This window comes from Cololabis saira, chromosome 21, assembly GCF_033807715.1.
Source record: "Cololabis saira isolate AMF1-May2022 chromosome 21, fColSai1.1, whole genome shotgun sequence".
Taxonomy (NCBI): Eukaryota; Metazoa; Chordata; class Actinopteri; order Beloniformes; family Belonidae; genus Cololabis; species Cololabis saira.
Genome location: NC_084607.1, coordinates 35,396,527 through 35,421,485, shown reverse-complemented (window position 1 = coordinate 35,421,485; position 24,959 = coordinate 35,396,527). Strand labels below are relative to the sequence as shown.

General features: G+C 42.8%; 2 protein-coding genes across 3 annotated transcripts in view; both read right to left on the bottom strand.

Moving 5' to 3' along the window:
• Positions 1-7,911, bottom strand: part of carm1 (coactivator-associated arginine methyltransferase 1) — a 37,852-nt gene extending 29,941 nt beyond the window's left edge. For both annotated transcript variants that reach the window (XM_061712879.1, XM_061712880.1), the window contains exons 1-3: positions 7,735-7,911; positions 3,110-3,235; positions 1,218-1,324 (exon numbers count right to left, since the gene is read on the bottom strand). In XM_061712879.1, the coding sequence (XP_061568863.1) occupies positions 1,218-1,324; positions 3,110-3,235; positions 7,735-7,876 (375 nt within the window). In that variant the 5' untranslated portion in view covers positions 7,877-7,911. The remainder of the gene's footprint in view (positions 1-1,217; positions 1,325-3,109; positions 3,236-7,734) is intronic.
• A 6,724-nt stretch (positions 7,912-14,635) lies between these two features.
• On the bottom strand, positions 14,636-21,846 carry si:dkey-204f11.64 (uncharacterized protein LOC100537752 homolog). The gene is made up of 3 exons (XM_061712916.1): positions 21,729-21,846; positions 15,106-15,280; positions 14,636-15,014 (listed from the first exon to the last, which is right to left on the bottom strand). Exons 1-2 carry the CDS (start codon positions 21,813-21,815, stop codon positions 15,155-15,157), a joined length of 213 nt encoding a protein of 70 aa, XP_061568900.1. The 5' UTR covers positions 21,816-21,846; the 3' UTR covers positions 14,636-15,014; positions 15,106-15,154.
• Positions 21,847-24,959: the final 3,113 nt, after the last annotated feature.

Genomic DNA, 24,959 nt, shown 5'->3' with positions numbered 1-24,959 from the left:
AGAGCGACGAAAACGCCTGTTTTATGCAAACACAGCTCTAAAACAGAATTATCTGATGGTCTGGTGCAAATTCCCCCTTCATTATGCAGACAGAGCGGCTCTCCACGCCTTCTGCTGAGCACAGATGGACGTGTTCATGATGACTACAAATCCTCAGGTTTTCTCAGCTCTGAGCAGAACTGGATTCAGTATTAAACATAGGGATGCTGTGATCCAACACCGATACCACAGCCCTAGTACCGATCCGATACCAGCGCATATTTCCATCTCTCTGTTCTGACCAATAGGTTCACTTTTTTAGTACTTATTTTGTAGTGTGGAATAATAGAAAAGGCTTGATAAAGTGGCATTACTCAGAATGAGAATAACATCCTTCTCCTCCTAAAGCTGCTGTTAACACAATACATGAGCGACCAAACTCAACCCGGACATAAATACGGCATAAAATTTGCACAAATCCTCATCAGCAGGTGCTTTTTGTGTCAGTTAGGCTCCACTTTAACATTCCCGACCCTAGTTTAGTCCTGCAGACACACTTTCTACTGCCGTTAAACTTTTACTGTTAAAGTCCGAAGCGCTGGATGTTTACAAGGTCTCGGTGAGACGCCTTCAAAATAAAAGCACTAAATATCGGTCTCCTTAATATATAACAAATAAAATAAAATCCGGCTTTAAATAACGTTAATGAGAAAACAAACATAAAAACACATTTATAGAAATACTCATATTAAAAGGTAATTTACAATTTCCATTATTTTATTTTATCGAAAATGATGTTTTATTATTTATCATTCATTATTATTATTATTACTATAGCGAAAATACCAGTTTTTAGTGCAGATCTTGTCATTTTATTTAGTGTTTATCAGCTACACCTTTAGATCGGGCCGTGAAAATATTGTCAGACATTAAACGGGTCCGCGGTGCAGAAAAGGTTGGGGACCACTGCTGTACATGAGACAACACTATTGACGAATTTATGGATTTCACGCTGTGATCGGTGATCGGCAGGTACTGATTTTGGAGATCGGTGATCGGCCCTCCAAATCCTGACCGGTGCATCTGTATTAGAGTCCTGAAGAGGTTCTGTTCTGACCCGTAAGGGCAGTGACCGAGGCCCTGTAGACGGATGAACCTGAAGCTCGTCCTCTGCTCCTGCTGACGGCTCCGGACAGACACTGATGATATTATACTGATGAGCGGCTCGTGTTTCTCACCTGGAAATACTGTACAGCAGAGGACTCCTCTGTTCTTTCGCTGAACGCCGAGTGCTCGCCAAGGTGTCCACGACAGTTTTTCAGAAGATTATAAAATGACTGGAAGTCTGAAAAGAAAGGACAAACAACATCCAGCTTTTAGTTGTTTCTGCTGAACATTCAATGGGGACTTTTAGATTCCTACATGGCTCCACTTTATTGAAATTAACTGATTTTCTCCTTTAATTTGTCATGAAATGTGACCTAATTTTCATCTAAGTAGCAATTATAGACAAATATAACGCACTTCTGCTGAGAAAACAATGATTACATTTCATTTGTGGAAAAAGGGAAAAGAAATCGAACCCATAACCTCATTATTTCTACAACAGCAGCTAATTGGAGTCAATCGTCTGCAGAGCTGAAGTCCAGTTAATGAAGGCGGTTTAGAGCTGCGGTTCAGAGCTACTTAAGCACATGACGTTTGCTGTTCACCAGAAACATCTGATGTGAAGCATGTCTCCCTGGAAGGAGGTTTGTGGAGACGATCGATCGATCGAGAGAAGCTGATCTAAAAAAGGCTGCAGAGAGACACCAAGTCCCCTCAGAAAAACCCACGGAGAACAGCTAAAAACAGGGACTGTGCTCTTTGCAAATTTCCAAAAAGAGCATCTCTGTAATCCACATCACCACTGGGAAGACGGTTTGGAGGTCTGACGACAAACAAAAGCTTAATCGTTCATGAACAACACTCGGCAGTAGAAAAGGAGAAACGAGCCGCAGCTCGTCCACACCAAAACGTCATCCCTGTGCTGACGCACGGCGGTGGGAGCAGCATGATTAGCTGCCCACGGTTCAACCAAAACCTCCGCCAGGACCACGTCAGGGTGTCTTTCCACTAGGCAAATTTCTATACCGTCAAACTTCCTCCACATTTTACCCTGGTATACGGCTTTACCGTGACTAATTAAAAATGATGACGTAAGCCTCAAGTGGTTTTACCAAACTGTTGGCTTGAGCCTTCACCGTTCAGAAACTGAATACCAAACACTATTACTGAACAATAACATAACATGCTTAATGTTAACAACTTTTATTAACAACAAATGCAGCTTATAAAAAAGTGGAAATACAACAGTCGCGCACAAATCAATTTGAGCGAGCCGGCGCCGTTATTTCAGCGCCGGCTCGCTCCTCCGACTGATCCTGCCGCTGCAGCGGCTCGTTTCTGCAGGAGGTTTATTCCCAGAGACATGTTTCTTGGTGGGGGTAACACATAAGTGCTACTGGACATAGAATCAATTTTAGCCATTAAATGACTTTTATTTGATATTTAATTGTTATCTCTTATATAAGTCCATTGCATTTTTTCATGACGGTATTGAAAATGATACCGCTGCTATTTTTAGACACCGACAGTATACGGTATTACCGTAATACCGCCCAAGCCGACCACAAAATGACTTCAGAGAGATGAAATCCACCTCCTGGACGGGTCAGTTCAGGCCCAGACCTGAAACCCATAGATGTGGTGAAATGAGCTCCAGAGAGTCTCACGCCAGACATCTGCAGACGTGTCTGGGGTTCAGCCGTTCTAGGTTTCCTCCTGACCACTGAGCAGCTCTGATCCAGAGATACTGGGAGATGGAGCTGCTGAAGGAGCTGCAACCCGCTGGTAACTACAGGGAGACACTCACTGTTGACCCCACTGCTGTGGCGTTTAATAAAAACACAAACATGCAACTTTGATGAACATCGGGTCACATTTTATGGCAAATTAATGCAGCAAACCAGTTGGTTCTGAGGAGTTCAACCACTGCTGTCACTTTCCCCACCACCACTTTTCCTGCAGGATTATTCCTCCCCGGTCCAGGAGGTGTGTGTCTGTAACAGAGCCGGGTTTGAGAGAGTACCTGCGGGTGACGAGAACTGCAGGAGGACGCTGTTGCAGCCCAACGTGATGATGAACGACTGCTTCCCCACGCGGCTGCACTCCGTCTCCCGGGAAACCGAACACTTGAACACACTCGTTTCCTCTCCTGGACGGAAAGAGAGGGAACAGAAACAGTTAGGACACACAAGTGGTTCTCAAAACCAAGATTAAAAAAAACGCCCTGATTTGCCCACTTTTGTATGGAACAGCATTTGTAAATCAAAATTAAAAAGGTTATACAGGACTGTCTCAGAAAATTAGAATATTGTGATTTTCTGTAATGCAATTACAAAAACAAAAACGTCATACATTCTGGATTCATTACAAATCAACTGAAATATTGCAAGCCTTTATTATTTTAATATTGCTGATCATGGTTTACAGTTTAAGAAAACTCAAATATCCTATCTCAAAAAATTAGAATATTCTTGGAATCTTAATCTTAAACTGTAAGCCATAATCAGCAATATTAAAATAATAAAAGGCTTGCAATATTTCAGTTGATTTGTAATGAATCCAGAATGTATGACTTTTTTTTTTTTTTTTTTTTTTTTAAATTGCATTACAGAACATAAAGAACTTTATCACAATATTCTAATTTTCTGAGACAGTCCTGTACGTTTCTCTTAAACCGGGCTGATTCCTTCAGTATTTGAGTCAGTTATTCACAAGTACAGACCAGAAGGAAAGACAGCTGCAAAAAAACTAGTCAGAAATTACACAGATGAGTGAAAGTGGCAGTATTTTCTACTGACAGTAATACTGTGTCCGAAAGACATTAAAGGATAAGAATGATCACCTGCCATAAAACAACGGCCAAATCTTTCTGAGATGAACATTTATAGGATGCAGGAGGACGATCTGGTTTTGTAAAACGCTGAAAACAAGCCGCTGGCAGCTTTGGCCCGTAGCAGATGAAGCTATGTGACTCAGCGTGGAGGTGTCCAGGTCGTCCTTTACATCCTGGCTCGTTCTGCTTCTCTTTCTAACAACTACAACCAAACACTTCCAATAACAAAATCAATGAAAGACAGCGGAGGAAGCAGGCTGCTGGCTCCAGCCCCTTTATCTGTCAAAAATGAAGTTGTATTTTCAGGAACTTGATAAAAACAGACTGGAGAGGAGGAGGAGGAGAGGAAAAAAAAAAAAAAAAAAAAAAAAAAAAAAACTCTCTAGGGAATAAAGGAAAACAAGACAGTATCTGGATCTTTATCCTGTTCAGATCCTCCTGCAACTGGAGACGCTTCAAAGCATTTGTTTTATTTACTATAATACACTTATGGAGAATGGAGCTGTGAACATACAGGACTGTCTCAGAAAATTAGAATATTGTGATAAAGTTCTTTATTTTCTGTAATGCAATTGAAAAAAAACTAAAATGTCATACATTCTGGATTCATTACAAATCAACTGAAATATTGCAAGCCTTTTATTATTTTAATATTGCTGATCATGGCTTACAGTTTAAGATTAAGATTCGCAGAATATTCAATTTTTTTGAGATAGGATATTTGAGTTTTCTTAAGCTGTAAGCCATGATCAGCAATATTAAAATAATAAAAGGCTTGCAGTATTTCAGTTGATTTGTAATGAATCCAGAATGTATGACATTTTTGTTTTTGTAATTACATTACAGAAAATCACAATATTCTAATTTTCTGAGACAGTCCTGTAATCCAACACACACACTTTAAACTCTTATTCTCTCGGCCTTTTTTAAATGTGCTACAAAGCCCCACAACCCCAGGAGAACCGGTGCTACGGACAAAAGACAAAGTTAACTTGCAGGTCTGAGTGTTGAGGTTGTTGTCCCAAATAATTTATTCAGTTTCCCCCTACGGCTTATTTTTAGCCTACGCAGGCTGTAAATGCTTCTATCTTTGGGTACCTGGACTCACAGAGACAACGTCCACAATGAGGACGTGTTTACTGGGGACTGCATCGTCAGGATGCACTCGCTGCAGAAAAGAAACGCTGACAATTACGGTCAAAGAAAAGGGGAAAAAAAGGTCTCATTTCAAAACCTCTACATCGTGTTCTGCTGGGAATAAAATATGGATTTTATGAGACTTCCCGGTCATTAAACTCTGCTCTTATTTACATTTTACGCAGCGGTCATTCGGTCAAGGCCTTTCTATAAGCGTCACGCTTTAATAAAGTCTCCGTTCAGACCAATAAGATATAATCATTTACTCTAATTTCCCAAAGAGATGAGCAGCTAGTTAGGTTTGGTAAGTTCACTTCTTTTAAGCTCAGAATTTCATAATATATATATTTTTTTACTTCTCCAAATGTCAAACTTGTACTTTTCCCACCCTGAAAAGACTGACTTGTGTGTCATAATTAGAGGGAAATAACCAGGCAAGAAACTGATGCCTCTGGCAAAAAGACAGAACTGTGAAAAAGTCAAATCCCTCCAGTATTTAGTCTCTTTAACGTACAAACTGATATGATAAAATTAGAGGTGGACTGGTGAATCAGTTGTCCATTTCTTATTTATCTCGACCAGCATCAGCCATAAAAACAACATATTGGTCAACCTCTAAATAACATGTAGACACCATAAAACCCCACAATCTCCAGGGTTCCTACACATTTTTCAAGGTCAAATTCAAGCACTTTTCAAGCACTTTCAAGAGTCATTTTCAAAATCTTCAAGCACCTTATCGCTGGAGTAAAATATCTACAGGAATATATATACTTTTAATTATCTTGTCTGCTTTTTATCACAATTATGTACCTTGTAACGTGCTGTAAACATCGTTATGTTTCATCTTTTTAGACTTGCGTTTAACTGACTATTATTTGTCTGTTTTTATTATCTCTCAATTGTGTCTTATCTTAATATTGTACTAATTGTTTGTTTCCTGTTTTTAAATTGCATGTAAAGCGCTTTATAAATAAAAGGTATTATTATTATTATTATTATTATTATTATCTTACAGCCTTTATTTCTCCTTGTAATAACTAAACTATACAGTCTGATCCCAATGTTGTGAAAGACACAGTTATAATTTCAAGCACTTTTCAGGCCTTGAAAACACAACACTGAAATTCAAGCACTTTCAAGGATTTCAAGCACCCGTAGGAACCCTGAATCTCAGAAGAAAATAACTATTAAGTCTTTTATTTATGTGAGCGCCCTCAGAACCAAGCACAGATTTAACACTCTTTAAGAAGACTGTCCCATACAGATGTTTGGCCTCATCTGGACTCTGTTTTGTCTTATGACGGATCAGGTTACTAGATTTTCTGTCTGGGTTTTAGGAGATACTGAAAAATAAAGATGGTTGATGTTGATAACTGGACTTGGTCTCTTTAAAGATGCACCAGGTGGCTGCTGTCCGTGGTGTTTGGGGCCTTGCTGGAAGCGCTTTGGGGATTAATTAAGTGATTTTCTTTAAGTTCAGCATCACAGTTGAGGACTCCAGCTGCGCGGAGGGTTCTGCTCGGCGGGACGTCTAGCCGTGGCGAGGCTTTTCGTGCTCCTCCGCGCAGGAGGGGGGTGCGCTCATTGTTCCAATGAGAACAAAGATGAATGCATAATTAATGAGGGCCCGCTTCCCTACGTCATCGCACTCATCTTAAAATAAGCCTTTTAACTCAAAAACGGCAACATTAGAAAGTTTTATCCGGGTGTATTTTGACCGGCAGCTCGGGCGTCCACACAGCGGGAGCGGGCTGGTTCCTTCGGGCCGGTGTTCTGCCAATTTCTGCTACCTGCCGAGAAATGCTACTTTGTAGTTCTGCGCATGCGCAAAGTCGATTTTTTAAAGTTTGCATCATTTCTTGCACGTTGTAAAATGGATAATATGGGATGTTGAGTATTTGATCCTTCAAAATACACTTACCCATGACTTGGGTGCATTACACTTTGTACACATACGATAAAGAGAAAAAACAACACCAATTCTATGGCTTTATTTGATATTCATTCAGTCATTGGCCTTTATTTAAGCAGGCAGGTCATTAAGAACACATTCTTATTTACAATGACGGCCTGGCAAGCGACAAGGACCACTTGAGGGGGAAAAGGAAGTGGATTAAGGGGTAAAACACATTAAAATTGTAGCTCTACAAAAAGTAGAAAACCATTAGGTAGCATTTTTTGGCAAAGTAGCAAAAAATGGCAGGACACCGGACCGCAGCGCGCCTCCGCGGGTCAAGCCTGATTTATGGTCCCGCGTCAAAACGACGGCGTAGCCTACGGCGTAGGAGTGCGCGTCGCCGCGATCCCTACACTGTAGGCTCTGCGTCGGTGCGACGCGGAAGCATAAATCAGCCTTGAGAGGGACGTGCCCCGGTCGAGTCCCAAACAAGTGTGAGCGGCTGATTCAAGCTAAACTCTCCAGCTCTGCCCGGAGACTCGTCTGACGAGGCAGAATGTGTTTATCCGCGGGGGCCGGGGGGCATGTTTGCGTGATCAAACACAGGTTACCGAGGCCCGGTGCGTGCACGGGTCCGCACCGGGCCGGTGGCATTGTTTAACCCGCGTTGGCTGCAGCGGCGCGGCTTGGCCGGCCCGGCCTGCGTGCAGCTCCGCGGAGCGGGGCTCCATGCAGGCCGGGCCGGCCAAGCCGCGCCGGCCGCGGACGGTCCACTCACCATTGGAGAGATTGATAAGTGCGGCGTCCTGCGAGGTTTTGACCTCTAGCCGCAGCGTCTGCTGCTCTGAGTGTCGCTGTATGTCTCCGTTGGCGTCTCCGATGGAGAGCAGCCGCACGCCGGGGAACACAGAGACCGCCATGTTGGATCTGTGGGTGGAGAGAGGCTCGATGGCGCCTCACGTCCAAGCCGCTCAGGGGGAGCGGAGAGCGGGGCGGGAGGAGCGGCAGCGCCCCGCTCCGGTCGGCGCGGGGACCGCACAAACACCGGCAACACAAGAGAAACTGCAGTTAAAAAAATGTATGACTTCATAGAAACTCCCCTGATGTGGTAACTACGGAAGAATATCAGGGCCAGGCAGGAGAAAGATAAAAATAATATTTTAGAGTGGGAAGATTTTTTTTTTCATTATGCACTTCGAGAAAAAACTCGAAATGTCGAGAAAAAAGTCGAAATGTCGAAAATAATGAAGTACAATTTCGAGAAAAAAGTTGAAATGTCGAGAATAATGAAGTACAATTTGGAGAAAAAAGGCGAAATGTCGAGATTAATGTTGAAGTAAAATTTCGAGAAAAAGTCCAAATGTCAAGAATAATGAAGTACAATATCGAGAAAAAAGTCCAAATGTTGAAAATAATGTTGAAATAGGCCTACAATTTAGAGAAAAAAGTCGAAATGTCCAGAATCGAGATTAATGTTGAAGTACAATATCGAGAAAAAAGTCGAAATGTCGAGAAAAAAGTCGAAATGTCGAGAATAGTGAAGTAAAATTTTGAGAAAAAAGTTGAAATGTCGAGAATAATGAAGTACAATTTGGAGAAAAAAGTCGAAATGTCGAGAAAAAAGGCGAAATGTCGAGATTAATGTTGAAGTAAAATTTCGAGAAAAAAGTCGAAATGTTGAGAAAAAAGTCAAAATTTCGTGAATAAAGATGAAATGTTGAGAAAAAAGGCGAAATTTTGACTTTATTCTTGAAATTGTATTTCAATATAATCTCGACATTTTGACTTTTTTCTCAAAATTGTACTTCAACATTATTCTCGACATTTCAACTTTTTTCTCAAAGTGCACAATAAAAAAAAAAATCTTACCCTCAAATATTTTTTCTCCTGCCTGGCCCTAATACTCTTCCGTAGGTAACCCCCCCCCGCCCCCCCCCAAGAGAAGTTGATCAGGAAGGGCAGCTCAGTTGTGGGGACGTCCCCGGTGGCCTGAATACAGGGGGTGGGAGAAAGGAGGATGTAGCCCGACCATCAAACTTGCTGGAGAAGGACTCCCACCCTCTGCATGACGGAGCGTCATCCTTGAGCAGCTCCGTCAGTGACAGACAGGCTCTATCCAGGTGTCTGAAGGAACCATATCGAAGGGCTTTTATCTCTGCTCTGGTCAGACTTTACAATCAGAGCTGCTCCCAGAGAACCACTGATCATTACTAGACACCTTAGCTCTCGTTTTTTAATCGTGCAATAGAAAATCACCCACAGTGCACAAGTTAGTTTGTATGATTGTGTAGCGTGGACGCTCCGCGGGGATGTTGGGGTCGGTCTGCCAGCAGGTCCCCTGCTTTGGTTCGTCTCGGCTGGTTTGGCCATCGTCTAGCCTGGTGTGGCTGATGGGCGACGGTGCTGGGAGATTCTCATTGGTAAAACAAGAGTGGACCCGAAACCAACAGTGCCAACCAGGCCAAAAATGGAAAAACTTGAACTTGATTCAAAAAGAAGAATTTAAACTTCCATCCATCAATTTTTTATACCTGCTTTATCCTTTGCAGGGTCAGGGGGGTCTGCTGGAGCCTATCCCAGCTCAATTTTCAGGCGAGAGGCAGGGGTTACACCCTGGACAGGTCGCTAGTCTATCGCAGGGCCAGAATCTAAACTTTGTAGCACGGCATTTTACAAATACCAAACATATCCACCGCCTCTTTCTTCTACCTTTACGTGCGTGGCGTCAGCGCGTTGTGCCGTATTAAATGTAGTCCGGGCGAAATACCTGCTTTGAGGCAGGTGGAAGCAGCAACGGGATGACCGGCGGTGGGAGGGGGGCCGGGACCACAGGCCAGCACGCAGCTCCCGAAGCTCCGGGCTGCAAACATGCACAAAAGAGAAAAAAGGGGGCCAGCACAAAAAACTACAGGAGCGATGGACAAAAACGATAGCTATGAGATACTTATAATAAATAAAAATGGAAATGGAGAAGAGAGGAAGGGGAGAGGAGAGGATAAGAAGGGTGAGAGGCACCGCCCAGCGGATCATGTCGGTGCCCCCCTGCAGCATAGGCCTATAGCAGCATATCTACCACCAAGATATGTTTGAAACTAACTATTATAGTCTTGTTCTATAGCTGCAACTATGACTACTGACTCTAACACACTAGAGTTTACACTAACTAGAGATTTACCAACACCAGCTAGAGGTTTACTAAACACTAACTATAGGCTTTACTCAGGGCTTAATTTGTGCCGGATCCTGCCGGAACAACATCCGGTACCTATTTGAATGGATCCGGCACCTCCTTTTCTCCATATTCTCTCGGTGTTTTATTTCTCATTGAAGTTACTCATAGATCGCCTGTTTGTCTATTTCGGATGCATTTAATCAGGAAAAAAGAGAAGAGGGACTTTTTCTCTGCGCTCCCTATCTCCTGCGCTGTGTGTCCCGTCACCGTCTCCATCACCAAGCGGTTTCCCAAATCCAACTCAGCCTGGATCATTTCTTGTGTCCTCTGCTTTTTCCCCACATCCAAGTAATGACATGCTGACATGCATTTAACACCACAGGACCTTTTCTCTCCCTCTCAATGTTCCGGGACCTCTTCATGGACAAATTAAGCACTGGCTTTACCAAACAGAAAGGTTTTAAGTTTAGTTTTAAAGGTGGAGTCGGTGTCAGCCTCCTGAACCCAGATTGGAAGTTGGTTCCAAAGTAATGGTGCCTGATAGCAGAACGCTCGCCCTCCAAATCTACATTTGGATACTCTAGGAACTACGAGTAAACCTGCACTCCGAGAACGGAGAGCTCTGCCAGGAACATAAGGCACTATCCGGTCTTGCAAATAATGCGGAGCTAAACCGTTTTGGGCTTTATACGCAAGTAATTTAATTTTTAAATTGGATATTGGATTATAGATTTCATCTTATCAACATGATAGATTAAGTTCTATATTTGGACCATTTATATACGTATAGGCCCTGCGATGGACTGGTGACCTGTACAGGGTGTAATCCTGGGATAGGCTCCAGCAGACCCCCGGGACCCCGCAAAGGATAAAGAGGGTATAGAAACTGGATGGATGGATGGATGGATATATACGGATATAAATAGTATTATTACGGTTTTGATGCATACTATATCTTAATGAATACACATAAGGCATCTGGTTACATTGGTCCTGTGACTTAATGAAGGACCTGATATCATTTAAAAACGCATGAACAACAACAGAATAGTTCAACCATGGTGATATAACTTTAGTTTAACCAAAGGAAAATCAAATTGAAGGTTTCTTAACTAAAGTTGATTCATACATTCCAGTCGTTGGGGTGTTGGAGTTGCTGGAGACGGAGACGGTCTGGTTCTTCTCAAAGTGATCATTTTACGACTATAGGGTCCTTTGTTCCGTGTTGTACCAGGCTCTGATTGGCCTCCCCCGGATTCTTCTCTGGTGTTGCTTTCCACAGGCGGTTCCTCCCAAGGTGTAACTTATTCAGGAAGAGTTGATGTGGATTCCACTCGTCCTGCTTTGACGATTTACTTTTTATTATCATTTCAGTCATTCCCTCCTTCATTATTACTTTTCAGAGGTCTCCAGACTACGGTCAGGCAGAGGAAACTCATTTCAGTCGCTTGTATTTGCTGTTTAATATTCTTTGTCTAAATCAAGTTGAAACTGATAGTTTCCTAAGTAGAAATTCTTTGGTGTTATTTTAAATAACTAACAATCAATCGAAAACAAGATCAAACGCTCTTGTTGTTTTTAAAGCTGAATAAATGTTTCCTGCTTTATGTCTGATAGGATTCCAGGTTTATTTTAATTTCAAATTTTTAGTGAAATGTTAAATTTCTCTCTGAAGTTTACATCGACTCAGTTGAGTATGACTTTTACGATGTTGGAGAATTTATACCAGCATGTTTCTGTATTAGCAGCTTTTGATAGGTAACCTGACATCACCTGTGGACACATTTTAGGCCCCCCTTCAAATACAGACGTCTCATTGCATGGCATCATGGGAAAATCAAAACATTTTATTTTTGTTATATTTGCTGATATTACCACTATTTTCAGATGTTGGGGAAAACTAGATATGACGCGGTTGTTAGAGGTTTATTGAAACCAGTTGATGCTTGATGTTCTCCCATGTCCCTGTTCGACCGAATTATGGTTCTGCGTTAAATCAACGCTGTAGGCAGTACTCGAGTTGTAAAAAGAAATCAGGGGGGATGGTGGATTTTATCATATGGGGACAGATAATTTGTGCTGATTACAAATAATATATTACAAATAATAGCAGTGACCAAAACAGCTGCAGAAATACTGCAGGAATGACATAGCAGCAGTTAAATGCAGCCTTCTGTAAGCTTTAAATATCCACTGGACTTACATCAAATACATCAAAACACAACAATAAAAAACACTTTTCTGAACTTATCAATATGACTCTGTCCTTCACAGGATAAGTAAAATGGATCACTGCAAAAACTCAACAAGAATATTTGTCTTATTTCTGTTAAAATGTCTCATTTTAGAAAAATAAATCCCATTACACTTAAAACAAGACTCATCACTGGAAAAAACAATTTTCACCTGTTTCAAGTAGATTTTCACTTGAAATAAGTAGAAAAATCTGCCAGTGGAACAAGATTTTTTTGCTTGTAATGAGAAGATAAATCTTGTCCCACTGGCAGATTTTTCTACTTATTCAAGTGAAAATTTACTTGAAACAGGTGAAAATTGTCAAATAAGTTATTTTTCTGGTGTTATTTTTCTGGTGATGACTCTAAATGTTGAAATAGCAGTAAAACCACATTCATTGATGAAATGACATAAGGGATGGAAAGGAGGGATGGCAGTTTTACAGGGGGGATGATTTGGACCGTTTTTATTTCAGGGGGGGGATGCCATCCCCCTTCAACTCCAGTACTGGGTACGCCATAGCCTGACCTGCACCTCCCAAAAACTGTAACTACACGTCGAGGTGACGCATACCCAACGCAGACGAGAGGGCTGTGATTGGTTTGCTTGGTAGCAACGCATTTCTGGTTCCAGACTGCGCCATCCCCCGCCATTTTTAAACACGGACAGAACATTATCAACATGGACCAAGTCGAGGAGCGACTCATTGAGGGAGTCCACAAATAAAAAATAAATAAATAAAAAAAATAAAACGAAGATAAACCATTCAGGAAAAGAACGCCACCCCCTTGCGCTCTGGGGGGGTATTGCACCGCGGTGAAATGGAGTCCGAAGGGTTCACGATGCCGTCACGGCAACGGCGTAGGCGTTGGTTTAACACAGAACCTTAAATCAGGCTTCAGTCCCATTGCTCTTTCAGCTGGTGGCTCCTCAAATACTTCATACAGTCACTATTTTTTTATTTTGATCTTTGTTTGTATTCAGCAGCATTAATGCCACCTCTGGAAACCAGGACTTTGCATAATGAGCAGTCAGGTGTTTCCACCTGATGGAGCAAAACAGGAAGTTTCAGAGCAGTTTTGTGCAGCTTCCTGTACTGACCTTTAAAGAAGTCACGACACACGTGGAGTCTGTTTGTATAAATGATGTGCTATCAAACACAAGTACTCATCCCTTAGTTTTGTCAGGATCAGTGAGTATTTTTAATGCTGGTATCAGAACTGGAACAACTCCGGCAACAATACAATCATGGTCAATCTTAATGGTAAATAAATCAGGCATTACAGTTACAGGACTGTCTCAGAAAATTTGAATTTTGTGATTTTCTGTAATGCAATTACAAAAACAAAAATGTCATACATTCTGGATTCATTACAAATCAACTGAAATATTGCAAGCCTTTTATTATTTTAATATTGCTGATCATGGCTTACAGCTTAAGAAAACTCCGATATCCTATCTCAAAAAATTAGAATATTCTGGGAATCTTAATCTTAAGCAATATTTCAGTTGATTTGTAATGAATCCAGAATGTATGACATTTTTGTTTTTTTTAATTGCATTACAGAAAATAAAGAACTTTATCACAATATTCTACTTTTCTGAGACAGTCCTGTATTTAAATGGCAAAGAAATGCCGTTCTGACAAAGAAGTACTACTGCTGTAGATCACGAATCCACTCACAGTCGTTTTAAGCTCCATTCTGGGTAACATTTAAGGATGAAAATAAACCTGATGAGATCATCTCTGAATGTGACTTTCATGACTTTTATTCTCATCGTAGCTGCAAGTTGTGCCGGTGACTCAACGGCAGTGCTTCAGCATGGAAGAATAATAATACATTTCATTTATCGGGCCTCTCTACACCCACGGTTACCTTACTGAAAAAATTAAGAAAGTACAAAAGTAAGAAAAGGAGTTAAATAAAAATAAAAACATGATTTAAGCAGATAGATAGCAGGGTCAAAGGGAAAAGTACGGAAGAGTGTTAGGGCCAGGCAGGAGAAAAATAAAAAATAATATTTTAGAGGAAGATTTTTTTTCATTATGCACTTCGAGAAAAAAGTCGAAATGTCAAGTCGAAATGTCGAGATTAATGTTGAAGTACAATTTCGAGAAAAAAGTCAAAATGTCGAAAAAAAAGTCGGAATGTTGAGAAAAAAGTCGAAATGAATGTTAACTTTATTCTTGAAATATCGACTTTATTCACAAATTTTCGACTTTATTCAAGAATTTTCGACTTTTTTATCAAAATTATAATTCAACATTAATCTCGAAGTGCACAATAAAAAAAAAAGCCAGTTTGGACCGGTGTGTTTTAAGTTGGGATTTGAACGATGAAAGCGAGTGGCTGCTCTGCAGCTCAGATGCAGTTCAGATGTAGGTGAGGTCCAGAGTGTCTGAGGGCTCAGCTCCCTGCGCTGGTGAGACGGCTGATGAGACGGCTGATGAGACGGCTGATGAGACGGCTGATGAGACGGCTGGTGCTGCTGACGGGAGCTTGAAACGCTGGCCAGACTCTGCACCCGGGGGGAGGACGTTCATGGGGAAGCTGCGGGACTCGGTGAGAGTGCAAGTCGGGCCGATGAGCGGGAGATGGGTGTGTGTTGGGAGAATCCACAGGCACTTTAGTGTTGGGCCCTTCACAGGCCTGCAATGATAGAAGAGCAGTTGTACGGTGAGGGACAGCAGAGGAGCTGCTCAGCAGTTTCAATGTTAGAAAACAGAATAAAAAGCCTCACCTGGAAGGAAAAAGATCATTTGACGAGGGCAGGCAGCACCGCTGACGCCTCAGAGCAGCACACAGGACTTGGGAGGCCTGAAGGGGTTATCGCTGGAGGGGACCCCCGTCAGGAGGGGGTCTCTGTGAGCGTTCTGCAGACAGAAGCTCTTCAGTTCGGCAGCAGCCTGCGACACCTGCAAACATCCAAAGAGCAGGGGCCTCATTTATAAAAGAGTGCGTAGGATTCATATTAAAAGTGTACGTGCGCACAAAAGCCAAAAATGGCGTGCGCACAAAAAAATCCTGATTTATAAAACCGTGTGCACGCACATCTGCACGCAATGTTCTCTTTATACAGTCCAGTTGGAACGTTGTGCAGGTGAATTTGCCTCATACCCCGCCCTCTACACGCCCACTTTCTACCATAAATGGGCAATGCAAAGTAGTTCATGACTGTATTTGCATATAAATGAGCCTGCTGAGCATGTGCAGCGCCACCTGCAGTCTGTTCCAGCTGTGTCAGGATGAATGAGACGTGTCGAGCCACCGTGCCACTAAATTTCACAGAGACTGAGATGGAGATGTTGTGGAATAGGTGGAGGCAGGAAAACCTCATTATTTGGTGGTCACAGTAGTGGCATCACTAACAGAAAGAAAGCGAGTGAGTGGCAGCACATTGTTGCTGCGCTAAAAGCTGTGAGTGCCACCGACAGATCTGTGGTTGAGTGATAGCGCTAAAACGTCAGATTTTATGAAGCTCAAGAATGAGATCAAGTCATATTTAAAAGGTATTCCACCCCTGGGCTTTGAAATCAGCTTATAGATATATATATAAGATATATATATATATATATTCTATATACATATAGAATATTATACATATTTTATATGTCTTTTTTGTATTTTTTATATATTTTTTATTCTGACTTTTCAGTCTTTTTACAACCTCCCCTGCATGTGTGTGCTAAGTGCTGACAACAAAAATAAGTTTCCCCACTGAGGGAGAAAATAAAGGATATCTTATCTTATCTTATCTTAGAGAGCACACTTGAAAAAATAACACTGTAACAGGTTCTGGCCAGTGGTTGCACACAGCTGCATTAAGTCACTGTTAAAATACTTTAACCCTTGTGCTGTCTTCAGGTCAAGGAAGGAGGAAAAGAGGAAGGGAAGGAGGAAGGAGAGAGCAGGAGGAAATAAGGAAGGAAGGGAAAAAAGAAGGAAGAAATGAAGGAAGGAAGAAAGAAGAAAGGAAGGGAGAAAAGAAGGGAGAAAAGAGGAAGGGAAGAAGGAAGGAGAGAGCAGGAGGAAGGAAGGAAGGAAGGAAGGAAGGAAGGAAGGAAGGAAGGAAGGAAGGAAGGAAGGAAGGAAGGAAGGAAGGAAGGAAAGAAGGAAGGAAGGAAGGAAGGAAGGAAGGAAGGAAGGAAAGAAGGAAGGAAGGAAGGAAGGAAGGAAGGAAGGAGCAGGAGGAAAGAAGGACAGGAGAATTAGGTCATTTTGACCCGAAGACAGTACAAGGGTTTTAACAGATCCAGTGAAGTCAAGTACTCAAGAATGACTTCATGCAGATGTTTTTATTTTTTTATTATCCAATATCAGTGTTATTCTTATTTTAATTACTTTTTCTTTTTTAATATTAACAACAACTGACAGGAGCAGGTCATCCAGACCAGGACACGAGCTCTACAGTGTACCTGGTTCCTGGCTTCCTTCAGAGAAGTCTGCTACGGACGACCTTTGACCTGGTGAACGTGTGCTTTCCACCTGATGGATCCGTAAATGCTTAGTAAGGCTGCTCACTCGCTCCGCCTCTGGACGCCGTCTGGATAGTGAGCATGTTGGTATTTTCTCAGAGGGATTTTTGTCAAATTTTCAACACGATGCTACAACTAGACAGGCGGCTGAGTCCGGCAGGTCACGGCCTAACTTCCTGTTCTGGCTTTTAAACAACAAAGGAGGATGGGGATTCTGTTTATAAAACTTTCATGGATGGTAAATAATGATATAAACCTGTCAGGGTTTGACATTTCCTGTTTTATTTTTAGGTCCATGGCTAAGTCCGAAATTGCATACTTTCCACCCTAGGAAGTATGCAAAAACAGTATGGGAGATTTTTAAGTGCGTCCAAAACATTAGTACGTACACAATAGTATGTACTATCCATACTCATTCCTGAGAAATTAGTATGGATTGATGGACACTAGCTAAGCAGAAACTTCCCACAATGCAATGCAGGTGTTTGGTCACTAAGTGCTGCGCAGATACGTATATGTCATAAGTATAATATTAAGTATAATAATATTATTATATAATATTAAAATATTGGTATATAATAATATTATATAATGTCATCTTGTTTGGGCCAGGATAAAGGGAGTTGTAACCATGGTAACAACTCCCCCTCCCAACAGCAGGAAGTGCCGTGTGGCTCTGAGTAGTACGTCAAAATTAATGCATACTACTAATATTTACTCAAAAGTGTGCCAAACTTAAGTAGACTTTTTGAGTATATACTGTTTAGTATGGCATTTCGGACGCACCGCATGTCTTTGTGTTTCAGTTCTGGTTTGACCTTCCTGTTTCCCATCTGCCCTGATCGTCTCGTTATCCCTTGTGTATATGTGGTGTTGTCTTTCCCCTGCTCCAGGCTGGTCTGTACTGTTGTGAAACGATTGTTGTCAGACCCAGATGTAGGAGAGAGCAGGAGGCAGGAGTTCCAAAAAAGCAGGATTCATTGAAACAAACAAAAAGCGCTGCTTTGCAGGATGGCAAAACTCGAAACCAGAATCCAAAACTACTAAACACAAGGGAAAACACGGAGGGAGGAAACAGTACGGACCAGCAGGGAGCAAAGGAAAGACAAGACCAGATATACACAAGGGTTAACGAGAGCAGAGACGTTTTATTTGAAACGAGACACCCCACTACGGTTCGGTTTCCTGTCTATTGAGTCCTATGGGAAAAGTGAACGTGAGCACAGATTATTACCAATTCCTTCGCCCCATAGTAACCTAAGTAAATATGGGACCCATTTTTCAAAAGCCACAAACCTTGATGGACATTCTGACACCAAAATGGAAATTTTCAGACCGACAGATACGGAGAAAATGAACTTTGTTTGAGACCTGTCTCTGTCTGAGCAACACACTCTCATAGCTCTCCTCTCTGGTGCTGATTCAGAGATAGAGTCGTCGGTCACTGCAGAACTGCCAACGTCGTTTTCCCATCGGATAAACTCTAAAACTAAAATAAAACTTGCTTCTTTGCTTAATAATACTGTTATTGTTATTATTGAAGTCTTTTTGGAAGGGAAAAAAAAGGATATTAGACTGAACTGATGATCTTGTACTGGGTTGATATCAGACATTAAGGTAGCAGATGAAAAAAAATAAGCGGCAAAATAAGGCGCAAATATTAAAGTTGTACTGTATCTCGTGTTGTAGGTTCTCAAAACTTCCAAATATTAAAGTTGTACTGTATCTAGTGTTGTATGTTCTCAACACTTCCAAAACGATGTGGGGAGAGGGGCGACCACGCCCACTTAGGAGACAGGAAGTGGATACCATTTCATACCATTGGCAGAAACGGTAATGCGCTATCTTCAGCCCCCGAGTCTCGCACTCAGAAGCCACGCCGATCTTTCCCAGTGTCCAGCCACGGTACTGCAACAAAAAATCCCATGTGGCCCAGAAAGCTTTTTTCCCATAGACCGCAATAGTAAAAGAGAAGCCTCTAAAACTGTTCACAGGAACCTCCAGCTGTAATCACCGTCAATTACTAATCTTTGTATTCTATATTTTTAAGTCATGGACTTTATATCCGTCAAAAATGTTTTATAACGGCCAGAAAAGTCAAAGAAAAGTCTCTTTCTGGGCGTGACGTCACGGCTGACGTCACAGCCGTGTCCGTGCATTCCACGGATGTATTATATTAATATATATTATGTAATTATATTATATTAATACATTAATAATATATGTAATACTATACATGTAATAATATACATGAATTCATATATTATATTAATACATATTATATTAATATTCGCGTCATTGCCCCGGGGCATGATGGGAGGCCCCAGAGCATCATGGGAGGTGACTCAACTGCGCATGCTCTATGGGCCCGTGTATGCGGAAGTAAACCCGGAAGTCAGAGATTTTTTCAGCGTATGCGCTGGCTGAGCAGAATGCATTGAAATGAATGGGCGGCCATTTTTGATGTCCCATCCAGTTAATATTATAGATCCATGGTTATCTTCTGTATAGAGAGTATCTTTGACGAGACACAGGTGCAGACAATCAGGGCAGATGGGAAACAGGAAGGTCAAACTAGAACTGAAACACAAAGACCCGGGCTTCAAAATAAAACAGGAAGGGACACGGGCTTCAAAATAAAACAGGAAGGGTCAACCCCTGATTAACCCTCACTATCAGCTTTGAGTGCTCCTGAAGCTATTATCAGAACGGACCAGCATTTCAAGTTTCCCTCTTAAATCTGAGAGTTTAGTAAGAAGATTCAAAGCTTGTCTTTTTTCTTTGGGGTTTCTTAATAGAGTGTGACAGATTAATGAGCCATCATCATCTCAAAGGGTGGGAGCTCCTCCATCACCACTAGGGTCGCCACCCGTCCCGTAAAATACGGAATTGTCCTTTATTTGAGAAAAAAATGTTGCATCCCGTATTGAACTAATACGGGATGCGATTTGTCCTGTATTTTCATTAACGCCCCATACACACGTCTGTCACACACACATCTACTCTAAAATACACACATCTGTCACACACACATCAACACTAAATGTATCAATAATGAACAAAATAAAACACAGGAAACATTAAGGCCAGCAAAATCTTTGCGACTGTGCCCAAATCTTTATATGTTATTATTATATATATATATATATATAGATATATATATGTGTGTGTGTGTGTGTGTGTGTGTGTGCCAGACAGCGGGGAGGACTCGGGCTTCACCTCCAGGTAGGTGTTGGGAATTAAAAGTCGCGTTCCGTATTGAACCAATACAGACATATATTATGCTCTTATTTATTGATGTCATAATATACAGGTGAAGGTCGGAAAATTTGAATATATTGCAAAACGTCGTTCGTAGTAAATTTAACTAAAGGGGAAACAAATATATTATTTCCCACTACATTCAAAGTGAGATATTTCAAGCCTTTATTTGTGATGATTTTGGTGATTATCGCTCAAAGTTTATGAAAACCCCAAATAAAAAATAAATTAGAGAATATTTTATGAAATCAATAAACAATTCCATCATCAAAATTATCACAAATAAAGGTTTAACATATCTTGCTTTGCATGTACAGTGATAAGACTAGGTAATATATTAGTTTCACCTTTTAAGTTGAATTATTGAAATAAATTAACTTTTACACCATATTCTAGTTGAATTATTGAAATAAATTAACTTTTACACCATATTCGAGTTGAATTATTGAAATAAATTAACGTTTACACCATATTCTTCACCTGTAGGCTATATTATACATTTGGGCTGATGTGGACGTACATAGCATAGGAGGCTATTTCAGTTGTATGGTTTTCTGTCTATACAGTCATGCAAGTTCAATGCTATTAAAGCACTTTAAACTTTAAATCAAAGTATTTTGTTTTTTCATATAAAATAAACACATTTTTATGCAGTTTAGAAGTTTTTGGGCTTTTTTTTTTACTCCTGCGCTGCTGAAATCAGGGCGTCCCTTATTTCTATTTCTGAAAGGTGGCAGCCCTAATCACCACACAGGTGTTTTACAGCTTGAAAACGCTCCTCTTTTTTTCTCAGCAGGGGGAAGTGATTTCCTGCTTGGTCGTGGTTGCAGCAGTTTGTTTCCAGACTGAACTTGTGATGGTTCTCTCTGGTAGGGAGTCTCCCTGCAGGGACACATGCTGGAAAGCAGACTGACTTCCGCTCCTAAATAAGTATCTGTCCGACAATGAGAGCAGTCACACAACAACTGCATCAACAAAGACTCCAGTGTGTGCTGCAGTTTTCCCTGGAAACAGCCCAGCAGTGGCTGTTAATAAACACCAGCATACACCAGAGACGGGCTTCCCCAATAAAGTCGGAATTATGGTTCTGCGTTAAAGGGTGCGGCGTAGCCTACAGCGTACGGGGCGCGCGCCGCGTAACCTACGCCGTAGGCTCTGCGTAGGCTCTGCGATGGTGTGACGCGGAACCATAAATCAGGCTTAATATGAACGTGTCTGTTTGACGGAAGCGCCCTGCGTCTTTTTGCCTTTTAGAGGGCAAACGTTGTAAAAAAAAAAAAAAAAAAATCTGAGAGGTTTCAAAAGTTGAAAAGAGTTTAAAAAGATCAGATAATGGTGAGTCTGAGCTCAGTGTCAGAAAGTTTAATGAATGGCATCACGCGTCACGCCGGAGCCCACGGTGCGCTCCTGCAGGACCGCTCCAGAGGACGTACCATGATTTATGGTTCCGCGTTAAATCACGGCGTGGACAACACGGCGACGTACACCGTACGGCGCGCGGCGCCGCGTACCCTACGCCGTAGGCTCTGCGTTGGTCCAACGCGGAACCATAAATCAGCCTTGAAAGTGCGCTGAAGTTGAAGACGGCTCTTTTTTAGTGTAGTTTAGTTTAGTTTAAACGTCTCACCTTGATCCGGCGGACGCTGGCCTCCAGGCGGAGCTGCTTGACCGCCTTCTGGGCGAGGACCAGGCTGGAGGAGCCGCTGCTGGACATGATGGACGAGGACTGGCGGGGGATGGATGGATGTCAGCTGGTCCCGGAGGACCAGCTGGAGCCGCTTCCGGTGCTCCTACAAAATAAAGGCTGGTCCCGAAGGACCAGGCTAAGGCCGCTTCCGGCGGCCTCCTACAAAATAAAGGCTGACAACGACCGCGGGGGGGGGGGGGGGGACTTCCGGGTGGGTGGGCCCTTTACTCTTTGGACACTTTTGGAGATTGTTGGACACTGTTGGACACTGTTGTGTGTGTCCTGAGTTGATCAACATTTCTTCTTGCACACTCCTTTCTTTATGCAGTTTCTTCCCAGATGCTGTTGATATACTTCTAATATTACATTTCAGATATTTACCCAGGCCAACACACGGGGCCGTCCTCGGGACCGGGCAGACCGGCGAGACAGCTCGGGGGGTCGCCCTCGAGGCCTAGGCTTGGGCCTTGGCGTAGGGCTTGGACGACTTGGCGTGGGGCTCGAACCTTGACTTGGCGGGGAACTTGGACGACTTGGACTTTGACTTGGCGGGGAACTTGGACGACTTGGCTGGGAACTTGGACGACTTGGCGGGGAACCTTGACTTGGCGGGGAACTTTGACTTGGCGGGGAACACAGGATAGGAGGAGCTGTCTCCGGGGGAACCCGGGTCCGTGGCGCTGGCTGCGGGGGAACCCGGGTCCGCGGTGCTGTCTCCAGGGGAACCCGGGTCCGTGGAGCTGGCTGCCGGGGAACCAAGGTCCGGGGCGCTGGCTGCGGGGGCCATCACCGGAGCAGGGGCTGATGTGTCCTGGACCACCACCGACGACGTGCCCAAGACCACTGCCGGAACAGCGGCTAGCTGGCTCTCAGAGCCTGAATGCTACAGGGGCCACCCCGAGCCAGGCGTGTTCCCCGGAAGGGGGATTCCAGCTCCTCCGGGGATTCCAGCTCATCCGGGTGCCGCCAACCAGGAATCGAGAGTTCTCCCTCCCGGTACACGATGTCCCAGAAGGCAAAACTTTGTCCCGCTAGGTCCATACTGGGGGTTCCGTTCTGTCACGGAGTGGTTGGATGGGGACCCAGATGCAGGAGAGCGAGAGGCAGGAGTTCAAAAAGAAGGATTTATTTTTTAAATAAAAAGGCAAGAACCAAAAACGCTGCAGAGCAGGATTAACTAAAAACACCAGAGCAAAACCTGAAAACTTGGCAGGACACATGGAGGAAGGAAACAGGACGGAACCACAAGGAGCAAGGGAAAGACAAGACCAGATATACCCAAGGGAGTAATGAGACACAGGTGTGAACAATCGGGAGGGGTATTCCAAGAAGGAGGTTTAACAAACACTGAGTTAAAGTCTCATCTTGAGGTTACTTGAACCCATGACGACTAAACCCGCTCAGTTAGTTCCAACACACCGGTTATGAATTAACTCAAGTAACCCAGAGTTGGGTAACCCAGAGTTGTGCGCGTTCCCGGTGAATCTATAAAGACATCATCTATCGAGGGTTGAAAAATGGAGCAGCAAGTCCTCCTGGAGGAGAGGGCAGTGATTACAAAAAAAGTAACACTAATACATCTGCCAAAGCACGTGATATGGCTTGGCAGAGAATTACTGATCGCGCCAATGCATAAGTTTAGGCCATTATGTGAATTTTATATTAGGGGTGTCCAAAGTCGGTCCTCGAGGGCCGCAGTCCTGCATGTTTTAGATGTGTCCCTTTTTTATCAAACCGTGATACAAGGAGCTTGGTCATCAACATCAACTATCCAGACTTTGATGACAAGGTGGTGACGACCGTTAATTAGAATCAGGTGTGTTGATGCAGGAAACAACTTAAGGCCCCGTTTACACGGAGCAAAAACTGAGGGGTTTTCATGCGTTTTGGCCGTTCGTTTACACGAAAACGGAGGTCAAAGTCACCAAAAACCATCATTTCTGAAAACGCCGGCCAAAGTGGAGATTTTCAAAAACTCTGTTTTCACGTTTGCGTCTAAACAGAGGAAAACGGAGGAAAACGGAGATTTAGGCTCAGAACGTCACAGAAACGTCACCAGCATCATTTGTTGCGAACCTGTGTTTACAATTTGTTTGGCCACCGTCAATATTTTCTTGTATTTTATATTCTAAAGTCACACTTAAAAAGTAAGACCCCGTCCACACGTAGCTGGGTATTTTTAAAACCGAATATTTCCCCCCTCCGTTTATAAAATAATTTGTATCCACATTACATCGTTTAAAAAAAAAACCCTTCCACACATAACCGAAGATCTGCTTTTTCGACCACATTCATAAGCATTCCAAACCTGTAGATCATCTGCGGCTGCCGGGGAAGCTGCGCCTCCGCGGCGCGCAGCTTCCCCGGCAGGCGCGTCTCCTTCTCTGTAAGCCGCAGTTAACGAGCCCGAGTTCCCCCGTGTCCCGGCCACGGAGCTGCCGCGTTAATATCTTAATATCTTCGGTTTAGCAGATACCCGGCTACGTGTGGACGGGGTCTAACTCCACTTCTCTGTCACTCCAAACGAAAGACTCTCGTTCAGTCTTGGAAGTAACTGGCAGTCAAGGCTGATTTATGGTTCCGTGTTACACCAACGCAGAGCCTACGGCGTAGGCTACGCGGCGACGCGCTCCGTACTGCCCCCTGCAGGTTTGGCTGCTCATAGCACCTTAACAGCGTTTTCATGCCGCTTCGTGTAAACGAAGATTTTTTTGAAAACGTAGAGGGGGAAATATCCGTTTTTGTAAATACCCGGCTACGTGTAAACGTGCAGACTGCGGCCCCTCGAGGACCGACTTTGGACACCCCTGTATTAAATGAATGAAGCAAACAATGGGAAAATGAATTGAAAAAATAAAAAAAAGTGAAAACTCTGTCAAGTGTATTTCTTTAATTGAAATGATTGAGACAGATTTGATCACGCACTCAGTGACTATCATTTTGACCCGGGTTCTGCTGTGAGCCACGTTGAAGCGTGTTTGCGCTCCAGCATCCGGATCGGGGTACGGGGTAATGAGCGTGGGGAGGCACGGATATCCTCTAACCCCCAGGAGATAGACATCAAATTCTCCTGCAATTGCACATATAACACAAAGTTAGACACATGAATATTCGCAAAACTGATCAATATAATATTAGTAATATAACGCACTCTGTAGAAATGTGGAGCTC